Genomic DNA, 16,553 nt, shown 5'->3' on the forward strand with positions numbered 1-16,553 from the left:
ATCATGCTAGCATCCAATTGGATAACCCTAACTCCAAGAGCGATCATCGTCCAATAACATGATGCCTAATAAGAAAATAGGAAAAAAATTGCATGGGTATCATTGACTAGCCTCAAAATCTTATTTCCATCTCAGATATTGGACTACGCTCGCTAGAAACGTATAATTTGTATTAGGACTTTAAGCTAATAAGCATGGCAGTTTTAACAGCGTCCTCCTAAATTTTACATTGGGTAAAAACTTTAATATGACCGGCGTACTTTATACAGTGCGCTGTCGATTTTTCATTTCAACACATGCTCACAAAGCGTTTGTTGGACAGTTTCGACGAGGCCTTGCAAACGAATCTTCAAATATTGATGATGATTTGATGGGCTCTACAGATGCGTCCACTGACATATCTCGTCTTAAACCAAGATTGCATAAACGTTTAAAAAATATTCCGATAGAATGGTCATTACCTGAGTCTCATCTTGCATATTCTTCCTTAGATTACGGCAAATCCACTAATGAGATAGCCGAGCGTCATAGGACCAGAATTGAAAGGAAGTCGTATGCAAGATTTGGCCGCGAGAGAGTAACAATTGATCTACCCACCCTTTGGCCTTCTGCAGAAGAAATTAAGGTAGAAAGTTGTTACTTTTTTATGCTCAGGTTTATTTTTTATGGTTAAATTACTATTTCATCAGAAATAATATTAGTTGTTGTTTATCCAGCTCGAGTTAAGTTATACGTAAATCGAGCTGCAGTGAAGGTTGTTGCTTCTTTCTTTCTCTAGATCGATCGTGTAACTCTACTGCTATACAGTAGAGTTGAACAATATTGGTTAATACAATCACACATGGGCTATAGTAGCTGCCCATACTAACTCGTTCTAGTCAAAAGCAAACATTGTTGCTTCTGCAAGTATGTAAGCTCCATTAAGTATCCTAGATTATTTACTCTCGACTGGTAGCGAATCAAGCAGCATTAGGTGCTCACCCCAAATAAAGTATAAGATTAAAGAGCAAGCTTTAATTTACCAATCCCGTAATCATTGTAGTAGAAAAAACTTGCGAGTTTGAGACAAAACATCAACAAAATTTAGTCATTGTGTTAGTCATTTTTTGTAGCTCAGCACTAACCAAGTTGCTTTGTTTTTATTTTATGAAGGTGGTATGAGCCAGGAGACAACTAGCTTGCCTAGACAACCTTTTGTTCATTATTTGTGTTAATGTTGTAAATGACAATTTTAATCAGCCATAATATATTTATATATATTATAATATATATAATATATTTATATATATTATGCAAAATTACATTAGATAATGTTTCAATTAGTAGGTTTGACTTGCTTTATTTCAACTCCAACCTGTTGAACCTGGGCTACTTACACTTTTATACTGTATAGTTACATGTGTCAGTGTATATTTGGTCAGTTAACTCAAGCAAACTACAGTGATATGTATATACTTAAATGTCTGTTTGTTTGTCGTATGTCTAATTATAGCGATAAAATGCGCACGCTTGCTAGCAATAGGAACAAAAACCGCTTCGCACTGGAATTGAACTCGAAAACACAAATTTTGCAGACACGCGCTAACCACCACGCCACGTTGTCATACTATGGAATAATTCTGGTCATACTTATTACGCCTGCCATTCTTTACTGGGCTACTAGAAGAATATATACCTGCTCAAACTTTCCCAAAATGCTATAAATATGTGTATATAGTATAAACTTAATTATACTTATAGCTAACTTTTTTCATTCTTTTCGTGTTTTCTCGAGATTGTTGCTGAATTTACGCACTCAATTTTGGCTTTTTTCAATAGGAAAACATTAATTGCGTAATTTTGCTGTTATCATTTATCGTAATATTTATTATTGAATTAGTTTTTGAATAGTTCTGTTTTGGCCTAGACCACAAGTCAATCGTGCCAAGAAAAATGCCGATATAGTTTTTTCGATTTACCAAGATTGTCTCTAAGCAAAGGTGGCAATTTGCAAGCAATTTGTAAGAAAGTTGTAAGCAATTTATATCTGGGTAATCTAGCAAATGTTGCATGCTAAGAGAGGGCTTTATTTTTGTCTGCATCGTAGTGATACATGTATGTACGTGTAGTTCATTGGAAACAGACAGAGCATTATAACAATTGCAGTCAATCCTTTGCAAGCCAATTACGTAGGTCTGTTCGAGATTACTTCTAAGGAAAATAACTCTTGGTTATCAAACATATCAAATTGTCCTATACTTAGCAAAGAGGATAAAAAATGAGATTTTCTTTTTGTGGGTTAATGTTTTTTGTGTGTATATTTTGCTTATTTTACCCTCCAAAGTTTAGCTATTTAGCGTTACACGGATTTCAGAGGAACCCAATCGACAAATCTTGTCAGATGATTCTGGTCATATTTGCTGCAGAGACTACCTGTCTCTTTGATGTTTATTTCATTTATAATTTAGCGGGAAAAAGCCAAGTTAGAGTTTTTTAAGCCAGTTGCGGAACGCATCGAAGACATAAGAGCTGAAAATAAGGCAAAGCAAGAGGAATTTGACACTCATCAAAGAAGAATAGAGGAGAATATGGCCAAGATGGACGAGTATATGGCACAGTATCGAAGAAGGAAAACGAAAAAGGTTGAAAAAGATGTTGAGCAGGTATGATATACATGCGGTATGGCATAAATGTAGGTGTTTTGGTGGAGTGTGTATTGGGCTATGAGGTAACTGCAATGAAATGTGGCTAGTCCTAACCTATATGCCGTGGTCAAGTGAGTTGTTTTCGCTGTTTTTATACAGCCTGGTTAACTTTGGGTTATCGCATTATCATTGCAAACACACCTACGCATCACTTTTTGCTTTGCTGGTTTTCGCTAATATTCAGGCTTTGGCGATTTTCCAAATTATTCCAGCATTTTTTAGTATTTCTACTTTCTCTAACATCAAATATTATACTGGTTTTACATCTTTTATGATACCTAACCTGTACAGTAGACCTTTGCCCAAATCTACAGTTCGTAGTATACTTACCACAGCTGGCGCCTCATGACCTAGTTTAACGCAGTCGTGCTGAATCTCTCTCATGATTTTAAATCTAGTTTCATTTCTCTGGCTCTTTCAATCAAATGTTTCTACCTTCTTGTCGTTCTCTCAATACATATACCTGGCTTTTTTATTACTCCCTCTCAAATCATTTGATTGATCTGCTTGAATATATCTTCTCATATGTTACGTTTATCATCAACCATCGCTGTTTTTGTTGTACCGTCTTTGCACTAATTCATTCCAAAACTACTATGGCTGTCTTTCAATTTATAGCCTCGATTAGGTTGTCTTACCTATTTAAATATCTTATTATTATTATATTCAACGTTACAACCGCTGTCTAATTTACATGTCTTATTATTATTATTGGTAGCTCTCTCAAGCAGAGTTTGTGAAAGGCTTATACTTTGAAATGTAATCTGATGGCTTGAATTGTCTTGTCATTGTTTGCACCCGACTCCATTCTCCACCCTGCTTTTCTCTCCACTCCGGTCTACTCTCTACTCTATTCTTCTCTATTCTACTCTCTACTCTATTCTACTCTATTCTCTATTCTACTCTCTACTCTATTCTACTCTCTATTCTACTCTCTACTCTATTCTACTCTATTCTCTGTTCTACTCTCTACTCTATTCTACTCACTACTCTATTCTACTCTCTACTCTATCCTACTCTCTACTCCATTCTACTCTCTACTCCATTCTACTCTCTACTCTATTCTACTCTCTACTCTATTCTACTCTATTCTCTGTTCTACTCTCTACTCTATTCTACTCTCTATTCTACTCTCTACTCTATTCTACTCTCTACTCTATTCTACTCTCTACTCTATTCTACTCTCCACTCTATTCTACTCTCTACTCTATTTTACTCTCTACTCTATTCTACTCTCTACTCTATTCTACTCTCTACTCTATTCTACTCTCTACTCTATTCTACTCTCTACACTATTTTACTCTCTACTCTATTCTACTCTCTATTCTATTCTCCACTCTATTCTACTCTCTACTCTATTCTACTCTCTACTCTATTTTACTCTCCACTCTATTCTACTCTCTACTCTATTCTACTCTCCACTCTATTCTACTCTCTACTTTATTCTACTCTATTTTACTCTCTACTCTATTCTACTCTCTACTCTATTCTATTCTCCACTCTATTCTACTCTATTCTACTCTCCACTCTATTCTACTCTCTACTCTATTCTACTCTCTACTCTATTCTACTCTCTACTCTGTTTTACTCTCTACTCTATTCTGCTCTCTATTCTGTTTTACTCTACTTCATTCTTGTTATGAATTGCCAGTCAATAAAAGTCACATATATGTCCAAGAAAATTTTAAAGGTTGACTTGCAACAAAATTCACATTACAGTTATTTGGTATGAAAAGATTTGCCATGTCTTACTCTGTTGTGTAGTAGGTGCCAAATATGTGGGAATGTGATTAAAAGCTCTTAAAAGCTCAAAAACGAACAGAAAATCGCAGCGACACGAGACCGCCCTAGTTTGGATTCGTTTTCCAAAACGGCTAAAATGTGACGTATGTGTAGGAGATGGTTTATGTTTACACTTTCATGCATCCTTATTCGTCGAACTATTTTCACAAATATACTTCACGCTTGCGATAAAAACCATGTCTATTGTTCTTACGCGTCTATTTTATTGGCATCGTAATGCTGCAACTTTGAGCACTGATATCTCAAAACATAGCATAAAAATATGTTTAATTTTTTAAGCTTAGCTTGAACGATTGCATATCATCCTCTGATAAAAATGATGACCCTTTTGGTCCGCTATGATGGTCGAAAAATGCTGTAGAAGTTGTTCGCGCCATATGGCGGGAATTGTAAGTCACATGATCAGATAATGTTAGTTTCAGTTCAAGTTTGATCTATCGCAAATAACAGATACGCTTTCTCGTATTAAACTTGTTAATTTCAATTCGTCATAATCTCTAACGCGCCACATCGTGTTTGTGCAGCTGGCAAGCTGAGAAGCACCTTTTTTCTTAGCCAAGAGCAGAGAAACGACCAGACCTTCACCGGGCGTGGAGCAACTGGGTGAAGCTGGATGTGACAAACTTTCTTTATTCGCCTGCTTACTCTTACCTTTGTTTTCGTCATTTCAAAGACGACATGTTTTCTAACCTGTTTGCATACTCCACATGCCACCAAAGCACGTGAGTAATTTATTTTATGAACTACTTGTATTAGTAGTAGTAACTCAGGTTATTTTCTAGTATTCTCCTAATACTACTGTATTAATCTGTATTTAATATTACAATATTAATGTCATTTAATTGTAATATGATATTATTAGTATTTTATCTTTTTAATTACGTGTATTATTCTTATTATAATAACAAAACTAATTCATACTGCATATCTATCTGTAAAACATAATATATTAATCTATAATTGATAAAATAATGTTATAAGTTTCACGATTAATTTCGCCAAATTTCTTAACCCCACTCACTTATAGATATGTTATATAAAATAGTCATTTTCTGGTATCATCGTTAATAGCATATTAGTATTATTAGATGATTATTATTAGTATTAGATGATGAAGAGTTTGTGCCAACCACTGAAAACTGGGAAGAGTTTGAGCGCTATGTTGGCCAGCGTCAAACACTCTCCAATTACATATAAGATAGAGCTGAACTTAACCAAACTTGACAAAATATAAAGAATATCCATAGAGTTGTTACTCACATTTTTATGTTTACAATATCATGGATTCTGATAAGGTTTTGTAAAATCTGTGTCATGATTGCATGGCTATATATTTATTCTTTCTCTGATTAAGCAAATATGATATAATAACAGGAAATGATGTTGTACAAATCTCATTGCAAGTCAACTATTGTGTTGTAATTTCAGACCCGAATCTTCCTTCAAAGAGGAGAAAATAATAGTAAGTGTGACAGCACTCCAGCGACTACTTCATTGTCACGCCTGCGCCCTCCCCTGCTCATTCACGATGGTGCGAGAAGGCGGATGGTTAGAGTTCAAGGTTACATGTGCCTCCTGTCACCATTCGTACACTTGGGAAACAACTGCCAGGGTGAACAGAGCTCACGTCATCAACCCCCTGCTGGCAGCTGCATCACTCTTTTCTGGCGGATGCCTTACGCAGAACCTCCGTTTTCTGTCGCTCCTGAACATCGCGATACCAAGCCACAGCGTTTGCCTCTACCAACAAAGAGAATACTTACATGGTGTGAGTGTTAATATTTACCCATAAACTTGGAAAATGTGAGTAAAAGCTAGGCACACTAACTGAATAATGACATTTAGAAACAATTTTTTTCTTGAAATGAAAATATGTCATCCTTCAAGCGAAATATATTATAATTTGAAATTCTGATTCTTCATCATAATATAACACAAAAAGGGGGAAGAGGATTCTACATTCTTAGACTAATGATAATGATACAAATTAATCTTGTATAATGAAGTTTTACAATATTTTACAGTGTATTACTGAGCAGTACACCCTGCATAACGAGGGACTGATGGCAGCAATCGATTGGGAGCTTGATTTGGCAGGTGACGGTAGTTGTGATAGTCCGGGGCATTGCGCACTATACGGGGCCTACACTATGATGGATCAGAGCTGCGGTTTAATAGTCCGCAGCCATCTTGTCAAGGTAAAACTTTGACAGTTTTTACTTCACAGCCTGACAAAAACCGAAATTTTTTAGTAGTTATTAATACATAAACATGAAGTTGCTGATCTAGCTAAATAATTCATTCAAATAATGTGAAAGTGATTGTTGGTCGTAACTTTTTTACTTTGCAGTCAACGGAGACCACCAGCTCTAATGCCATGGAGTTGGAAGGCTTCAAGCGATGCCAGTCCGATCTAATTTCCCACGGCCTGAGAGTGAGATCCATTACAATGGATGTTGTTACAAAGGTTGTGTGCATACCGCAAGCTTGTGTTTTGGCTTATGCTGCAAATTCGTCGCGGTGAGCGACGGCCTCTACCTGCCTGTTTGGTGTCTAAGATTCGGGCTTTTTTCCCACCAGCGGATGATGAAGAAGAGTTTGCAGACTTGCAAACAAGATTTGCGGCATAAACCAAAACACAAGATTGCGGTATGCACACAACCTTTTCCGAGCATTTGGCGATGGCTCTCCAAATGGGAATAGATTATTTACCAAAACAATTATTGAAAAACAATTGCTGATCATCAAAATAATCTCGATCTTTATATAATAAAATCATAAAACTAATACACTCTCTACTGTAGTAAGTGTACAAGCCAAATATAACAATTCTCCTTGTGTTCCACTAGTTCAAAATATGTGTGTTCAACCGATGCATTAAATGTGTAACACAAGAATTGTAGATAATGCATGACACATTAGCATAGCTTTGGTGTTATTGGCATTAAATGAAAATCCAACTCACTATGATATCGCAGGTAATTATTCCACGCCAACTCAAGGGGTGCTGGCGCCGCAAGTTCGTCTACACCAGGATGCATACACAGGCATTCCTGCTCCCCACGGTCATGGAGACGATGCGCAAACTCAGCATCATGGCAGCACAAACATTCAAGAAGAGATGGCATGTCTTGACAGCGCTTGCAGACACACCACTCTGTAGCCGGTGGTATTAGCTCCTAAAGAAATGAACAGATATGTCTACGCAACCATAGCTAATACATCAGGTCGATGTTATCCAACAGTATATCAGTGCAGCACTAGATTTAAATATTAAAATTGTTAATGTTGTCATTCGAGAAAAATCTGTAATTATTTTTTCGCAATATGAAGCGATAATTATCATTATTAAAATCATATACATGTATATAATAATAATATTCATTCTATCACTCTCAAGCTAAAACTATTACTACTAGCTAGCTTGGCACATAAGAGCTGGCTAGTGGCGGTGCTTACTTGCTGGGAGGTTTGATTCTGTTGAGGATCTTCTTCAGATAGAGCGTCAGACTCGAAACGCCAGGGTCTTAACTCTTCAGAATTTGACATTTTTTATGATCGCAACTCGGACATGTACACGTATGTTGAATAGTCGGACGAAATGGCCAAGCTGAAACTGTAAAGTAGCGAGCATCTATATTTGATACGGGGTCTTAGGTAAAACTCGAAGTGTTTGTCATAAACTATTGCTACGATAAGTTTGATATTGAGCTTTGTATTGGCCTTTCAATTCACGCGAGAACATCACGTGACAAGACAATAACCAAAATCCGCGGATACGTCATCGAAATCAAGAGATTCCAATCTAAGGCGGCTTTTTGTTTTTGAGCTTTTAAGAGCTTGTAATCACATTTTCACATATTTGGCACCTACTACAGAACAGAGTAAGACATGTTGGATCTTTTGATACCAAATAACTGTAATGTGAATTTTGTTGCAAGTCAACCTTTAAGGTAAAATTTTAATTGTAATGGCTCTAATTTTAAAGATTGAAATATTTGAAATAATTTGTTATTTTAATAACCTTAGTGTTTGAAACCTCATGTGATGCATGCGCATTGCTGCCTAGTATTTTGTAGTTGTCTGATCATGCTAGACGGTTGAAGCTCAACGCTATCCGTCTATATACGCAAGTGACACACTTCTTTAGAGTAGCACTTTATGTTAAGTGGAGCCTTTGATTTATCTATTAATGAATACTGTTTACTAGCGATGCTTGAGCCTGTGCTGTTTATACTTACACTAAGTTTGTGAATATGCTCTCTTATGTCATGGTGAGCCTATCGCTAGTCACTGTTAAAACTATCAAATATTGGTTTGTATACACTTTTAGGAGTGTTCTACACCTGAAGGCTAGTTTATTTTATATTGTCTATGATTAGATATACATGTAGTTAGGATTGTCTTACTTTCTGTGGACAGGGAGTACATAAGACAATCCTAATTAATTTTGAGGTTTGACTTGTATGCCGCAGCTGTGTTGCTTGACTGTGATCGGTTGATACTTATAGCTTACCTTATGAAGTTCAGGTTTTCAAAATTTTTATGGTATTATCTTTGCCATTTTTATCAACAGCAATAGGGCATCGTTCCAGCTTTATTTTCAAGGAGGATATATTTTGATTAGGTGAGATGCAAAAGGGTTGTTAGTTGTTTTACATGTACAACTAAAATGTCCCAATATATTATTTTTTATCTGTTAGTAGAAGCAACATGGTATTAAATATATTGTTTAGAAAATAACAAAATAAGATTGATTATGATTACGTTGACTCTACTACTACTGCCACATTCGGGTGGTGTAACTACTGTATTATATAACTAGTACTCTGTTGTATACAGGTGGTGTAACTACTGTATTATATAACTAGTACTATGTTGTATACAGGCGGTGTAACTACTGTATTATATAACTAGTACTCTGTTGTATACAGGTGGTGTAATTACTGTATTATATAACTAGTACTCTGTTGTATACAGGCGGTGTAACTACTGTATTATATAGCTAGTGCTCTGTTGTATACAGGTGGTGTAACTACTGTGTTATATAGCTAGTACTCTGTTGTATACAGGTGGTGTAACTACTGTGTTATATAACTAGTACTCTGTTGTATACAGGTGGTGTAACTACTGTGTTATATAACTAGTACTCTGCTGCATACAGGTGGTGTAACTACTGTGTTATATAACTAGTACTCTGTTGTATACAGGTGGTGTAACTACTGTATTATATAGCTAGTGTTGTGCTGCATTGCTGCATAGTCCATGTAGCTATTTACAGTATTTTTCAGACTATTAACCGCACCCCTATATAAGCCGCATCTGCTTTATTTTCAATAAAACGATAATAAAACAATACATAGGCCGCACCTTTTGTATAGGTCGCAGAACTCATGACGGTGCTTTATAACCTAGCAACAACTTTGCTTGTCAAAACGGAACAGTGCCATTAAGCACTGTTCCGTATTAACCTACGCTTTTTAACCCAGTGCCTAACTGAACAGCACCATTAAGTATTGTTTCGTTTTTTCTTTTACCGCTAGAGGCACACTACTGGAGATTTCAGTTAATGCGCCCTAGCGGTGAAAGAAAAAACCACAAAATGGCTGCAGCCTCTAAATAAGCCGCATGGCTCAAAACATTGTAAAAAAGTAGAGGCTAATAGTCCGAAAAGTACGGTGCTCGTACAACTTTGTGTCTTGTTGTTTATGGACTCACTTTGCTTGACTACAGATAAGGAGGAGTGAAGAGCTACTGGTGGAGGCAAGAGAGTTCTTCGGCTATGACATTGACCGTAAGGATATAAAATTCCAACAGATGGTCGAATGGAAGGAGGAACAGGCCAAAAGAGCTAAGAGGAAACTGAAACGTGAGAAGAAAGAGAATATGCTGGCTCACCAGGTGGCGCAGCTGACCGCTGATCTTGGTTCTTCCCAGGACTGACAGTAAATGTTGTTGCACACAGGAGTACTGGTGGAGCAGTTGTGCATTCCATGCGACTGACTTTCTGAAAAAGTCGAGCATACAGTTTATAACGGGTTTTTGGTACCAGTCAAACGATATCAGCTCAGTAGTCTAGCAAAGCATATGCTGCCGGTTCAAATTCTTGGTTTGGATGTGAGATTTTGTAATAATTATATTCATACTTTCAACTGGCTCCTGAGTTTTACTCAATTCTTGTTGCTAGGATGGCTTGAGTAAAAAGAATTACGGTGTTCAATGAATCAATCGATTTCCGTTATCCTTATGTTCATTGGTTAAAATTCATTTGGCTACATCCTCATTGGTTGAGCTTGAATTATTCCTATGCTCATTGGTCGGTCCAGAGTTGTTTCAATGTTTATTGGTTACATTTTCGTTGTCTCCGTGCTCTTTGGTTGAATATCAGTTATCTTTTTACTCATTGGTTAGCCGTGAGTTATCTCTATGCTCATTGGTTAGTCTTGAATCGTCTCAATGTTTATTGATTCAAGTGCGCTTGGCTCCATGCTCATTGATTAAATGTCAGTTATCTCTTCGCTCATTAGTTAGTCTTTAGTTATCTCTATGCCCATTGGTTAGATTTAGAAAGTTATCTCTATGCTCATCGGTTAGACTTAAAGTTATCTCTATGCTCATTGGGTAGTCTTTAGTTATCTCCGTTCCTTACTTGGAGTTCAATTTGTTTTATGCGCATTGATTAAACGGGGAGTTGATTTCTGTTGCTCTCAGGCTCAATAGATCCATGACTGGTTAGGCCAGATATGTCCAAAGTCCAGCCCACGGGTCAAAAGCGGCCCGAGGTCAATTTTTATCCGGCCCGCAGCCTCTGTCATAAAATCAATAACATCTGGCCCGCCTGTAGAGTTAACACTTTGAACCCTAACAGCCGATTTTCCAGCATTGCGTAGGGTGTCAAAATCCCTAATGGCCGGAATTTTGGCATTCGCATGGCTTTGTTTACAAAAGCAGTTTCTAAGTAACAGTGTAGACCAATCAGATTAATTCTTGCACAGGATGTTTGACCAGCAATGTCTCATCCATTTGTAACAGTTTTCAAATATCTTCACTTCCTTCGATTTAATAACAAATTTTATTAGAACAGTATCACCAAAAAATTGGTACGACTCGTTTGTTAATAGGTCGTCATAAATGATTGTGATGCAATTAATGAATTTTATAATACTAACAATAATTTTTCAATATATTTTGAATCATAAAATGATGATGAACGTGTGCTCAGTGGATATGATGCTACTGTAAACGTTTTTACGAGTTTTTTTAAAATCGTACAAACTTTTATAGTTTTGGCCCTAATAATAATGACGCACTATTTTTTTCTGCTTGATGGCATTTGCTGTGGGTTGCTCGACCTTTTTAACAATGTTTTACCAAATATCATTTTATTATGAGCATGTTTAGTTATATTTAATAAAAGTTTAAAAACTACGGATCGTTGGACAGATTGCTTAGGGTTACTGACACGCACTGACAAAAAACGACCAAAGTTCAGAGGCTTAATAAATTGGGTTAATAAAGACATTTAAAAATCCAATCAACATTTATAGTTACTGTTATATTTTAAATGGCCCTGCCCCTGTTGATATGCCTATTAATTGTTCATTTTTCTGTAAATGTGTTTAAAAATTCTATAAATATTAAACTGCCATGGTGAGATATTGTTTTGTTTCAAATTTAATTTGTAACTAAAAGTACAATTACTTCTGTTCAACTGTTACGAAAAAGTTAGTGTTAAAAAAGTGAAGTTGAGTGATTTTTTAAATTTCAATTATGTCAATGCAATTTTGACATGCAAGTTTCAAACGAACCAAAACACATGCTTAAGATAGCTGAAATTAATATAAAACAGCAAATTTGAAACACAGATTTGCTCGGTAAAATTGATTTAAATTAATTGCTGTTATATGTAAAAAATGTCCGCTAAGGTTGGCCCCTAAATTTTTAACACACAAAATCTGGCCCCCTTCGCAAAAAGTTTGGACACCCCTGGGTTAGGCAGTCGTAGCAAAGGAAGGCTTAGTTTCACGTAGTACTAGTGAGTCTCAAGTACTAGTGAACTGTCCTGACTAGGGTGATCATGCCGCTATTGCGGAATAATATACCTGGACTGCCACAATGTGCACTGACCTGTTGTGTCAGTGAAGAGCTGCCGATAACAGCTGCAATAGATAATAACTACATAATGTGCAACTTTATATGATGACGCAATACTAACCACTAGATTTCAATGTTAAGAAGATATGAGGGGATAGCCGAGGTTGTGCGTGGGCATCTGCCTGTTATTGCTAAGTTCCATATGAATCTATATTGGGAACATAAATTTCTGTACTTCTAGTTCTGAAGCCATTTCCTTAGTTTACAGAGCTACTACCATAATATACCTTGGATTAAGAGTCACTTCCTCGGAGAATGATGCTTAGCGCATCCAAACCAGCTGTTAGTTCTCAACTATTTGAGGATGTTATTTGTAGTTATATTTAGATGTTTTGCTGGTAGTCCTGCTGGGTAAATTGGCATTTGGGTGCTAGCATTCTCCTGACCAATTTTCTCTGAGAAATGTAAATAACCATCATTATTGTACCTGCACATGTATGTGTGCCAATGCATTCTTCATGAAACTGGTTAGACCAGGCCAGTGATATGAAATGTTTTAGATTTGAATAACAGTTGAGATCATTCTCTCATTTGCTCCAAAAGTCAGTTTGCTATGTTCTAGCATGTGTTTGCCTATAAATCAACTGAATGTGCCTTGTCTAACGAAATGTGTTTATGCTTGAAACTCCGGCTTCCAAGAGATTGGCAAATGGTTATCAAAACAAGTTGGTAGCCAAAATTAAACCTTTTAAAAATCAGCCTCAAATAAAAATAATAGTTGACGCTCAGGTATTTTCTGTTGATGCTGAGATGATCTAGCAAAACGTCAAGGTATGTACGTTTTGTAATTACCTGCAATAGTGTAACTAGTACTAATAATTTTCAACAAATAACTACTAATAAGGTATAACACACCCATACAGCTGTGAGTTTGTTTGTGCCTTAGCAAACAGACATTATAATGGTGATTGTAGAACTCCTGCATCTGTTGGAAAATTTGATATGATTTTTGAAAGGAATGACGATGAATTGTGATCCACCTCTTGTAATGCCCTAACAACTTCCTTTGAACAAAACTCCAGCCATAATGTTTTCTATTAAAAGTCCTGTAGGGTCATATTCCGGTGAGGTGAAACACCATGTTGTGTAGCGGAGTCTCTCATGTGGAATCACTAAATTTCCTGGTCATTTGAAGAATCAGTTTTCGTGCAAAAGACACCTACAGATTTGATCAGGATCTGACCTGAATCATCAACATGTAGAATCTGGCATTTAAAGCGAATATACAAGAACTAATAGATCAAGCTCTCAGTTATTTTATTAAACAAAACTAAATCACTGTCCAGGCAGATAAAGGCCTACTTTTACTGGCACCTCCCTAAATCTATTCTAATAATATCAATCTTTCAGCGAGAATGTAGATGTTAACGAGAAATATTCTAGCGATGCTTTGATGATGAGGTGTATCGCTAGAGTTTAAATCTAACCGTAGTCGACTGAACGTTATCGTTGCCTTCACGAGCATACCTGCACATATTACTAGCATGTCTGTCCAGAATTGTGTGTAATTGGTCTTTACTCCTAAAATGGATTATTTATTATATGTCGAAGCATTTAGGAACTCGGACTAGCATGATGTAAACAATAATAATCCTGTTACACCATCAAATGACTAGTTGTTTTTTAGCTTCGATAAATATTCACATAAACTTTAGCCAGTTATAAAAAAAATCTGATGCTTCAAATGATCTACATTTTAGTTTAGTTACATTTCATATAAATAGACTCTGCTTGAGAACATGTTGTTGAGAGAATGTTCCACCCAAGTGAAGCCCAGTAAGATCTGTAAAGAATGTTCATATAGAAGGTTATTTCTATGGTTTCAGTTTAGGGGTGCTTACTGCACCAACAGTACCTTTCATAAATAATGTGTTCATCTGTTACTCGAATTGAAATTGTAGAGTCATTCTGTGCATAAATGTGAACACAACAGTTGGGCACATTTTTCGTTCCTGCTCAAGGGTAATTACTGACTCAACTGAGATAATTCTATTGAAAATAGATAGACAAGCTTTGAATATCAAACCTCTAATGTGCATAAGTTTGATGCTAGCATCAGTAGGCAGAATAGTTCCTACTAAGAGAGTTAAATAGGAAGCGATAAATGATTAGTCCAGCCCAAGAATGGGGATAGTTGTGAAACACTCATCTGTTCAGGCTAACTGCTGGTTTTAGGTCATCTCCTTGACAACAACAGTGCCATGAATTACGGCAATATATTTGGATTACAACCATTAGCAGCTGACAGGCAGATTGATGGTATCATCCAATCATACCTAAGCACGGGATGAAAAATATTATCCAATCAAGTTACTAATGGTGCATTTCGCGTGATTATACTTGAGAAATAATTTGGTTTGAAAGGAGAGTAGTCTTTCGAAGGAGAACTGTCTGACAAACAGATATGAACCAATGTAAGCTCCTGCTGTTTGGTTTACTTGCTGTTTTAATATTACCAGCATCTGCTGGCTCATTCGGGCAATATGGTCCAACTAAGAGACGCAGGGACAGAATGGATCATTGGTGGAGAAGGAATGAAAGAAGAAACTGTTCGAGTCGACCCCACATAATATTTATTATGGCCGATGATCAAGGTAAGATATCTTATAGTAATGTTGCAGCACACGCGAGTGCCTCCTTTTTAACGTGTTGGTTACTACAAGTGCTGGATAAAGGAATATCTGCTCAGGGAAACCTTGAGATACAAAGAAAGTTGAAACTGCAGCAGCACGCTAGAGCAAATATTCTTGTAAGAAGGTGAAGGTTTGTTTAACTGGTTTCAGAGATAAAAAACAAATGATAAATAATTTGACCAATTATATATAAAATTAAAACAAATTTACAGTTGAAAACTAGATTATAATGAAAAAACTAAATTAATAAAGTAATAATTAGTACCAAAAAGTTTTTACTGTCAATCCACTTTGGAGACCCGTGATTGTATGGGTAGCGCATTTGTTCAACAATAAAGTGAGTGATGACAGTATGTATCGCAATTTACTCTAGTGAATGATGACAGTATATAATGTAACTTACTCTAGTGAGTGATGACAGTATGTATTGTTACTTATTCTAGTGAGTGATGACAGTATGTGTTGTAACTTAATTTATTGAGTGATGGCAGTAGATATTGTAACTTACTCTAGCTATCGTTTAAGCTCAATTTCTACAAGCTATTTTACTTACATAAAGCTTTGAAGTTTCAAAAAATTTGAGACATTCTATTTTCCGAATCCATTTTATGTCGAAAAATTTGCATGCAGGGATAATGGAAAGTTGAGGTTTGACAAGTATTCAGTTTGAGACTACCACAAGGTCTAACGTAAAATTAAAAGGTAAGAAAGATTGTAGTGGTTTCATTAATTGTACCTTCTTTCTAGTTAACCTTTATATTCCACGTCCCTTGTACGCAACCGAAATGCAATTGAATAATTGATTTATAACAGCCATAAGTTCATGGTAATCCTTATTAGAAAGGAAAGGCTGAGTTGCCTTCTTCAGATATAAACTTATAGGCATGTTTGACAAAAAGTTTAGTAAAAACCACAGCTGTGAGCTTCTCTTACACAAACCTACTATAGGGTATAACTAGTGGTGAATTCAGAATTTAACTTTGTAGAACTTGGGCATCTGTTGTGGAATTTGATAAGAATTTTGAAAGAGTATACTTTGTTGCTCTGAGCCAGGGCTATCTCAACAAATTTATCCAAATGAAATACGCTCTTTAATAGACAATGTTAATGAAGAGTTATTGACAAGTCTTATATGAAACAATATAAGGTATTATATTGTTTCATATATTGTATATTAAAATATATATTCTAATATATACATGTATTTATTCTAATATATACATGTATATATTCTAATATATGTATAATTTTATAACTCGGAATCTCCGGGTCTGCAGGC

General features: G+C 36.0%; 2 protein-coding genes across 2 annotated transcripts in view; both read left to right on the forward strand.

Annotated features, from left to right (window-relative positions):
- Window positions 1-181: 181 nt before the first annotated feature.
- On the forward strand, window positions 182-10,644 carry LOC137393774 (large ribosomal subunit protein mL64-like). The gene is made up of 3 exons (XM_068080464.1): window positions 182-625; window positions 2,448-2,642; window positions 10,221-10,644. The coding sequence occupies exons 1-3, from the start codon at window positions 248-250 to the stop codon at window positions 10,428-10,430; spliced, it is 783 nt and encodes a 260-aa protein (XP_067936565.1). The 5' UTR covers window positions 182-247; the 3' UTR covers window positions 10,431-10,644.
- A 4,364-nt stretch (window positions 10,645-15,008) lies between these two features.
- Window positions 15,009-16,553, forward strand: part of LOC137393584 (arylsulfatase I-like) — a 28,910-nt gene continuing 27,365 nt past the window's right edge. The window contains exon 1 of the mRNA XM_068080209.1: window positions 15,009-15,235. Coding sequence (XP_067936310.1) covers window positions 15,046-15,235 — 190 coding nt within the window. The 5' untranslated portion in view covers window positions 15,009-15,045. The remainder of the gene's footprint in view (window positions 15,236-16,553) is intronic.

Source organism: Watersipora subatra, chromosome 4 (genome assembly GCF_963576615.1).
Source record: "Watersipora subatra chromosome 4, tzWatSuba1.1, whole genome shotgun sequence".
Taxonomy (NCBI): Eukaryota; Metazoa; Bryozoa; class Gymnolaemata; order Cheilostomatida; family Watersiporidae; genus Watersipora; species Watersipora subatra.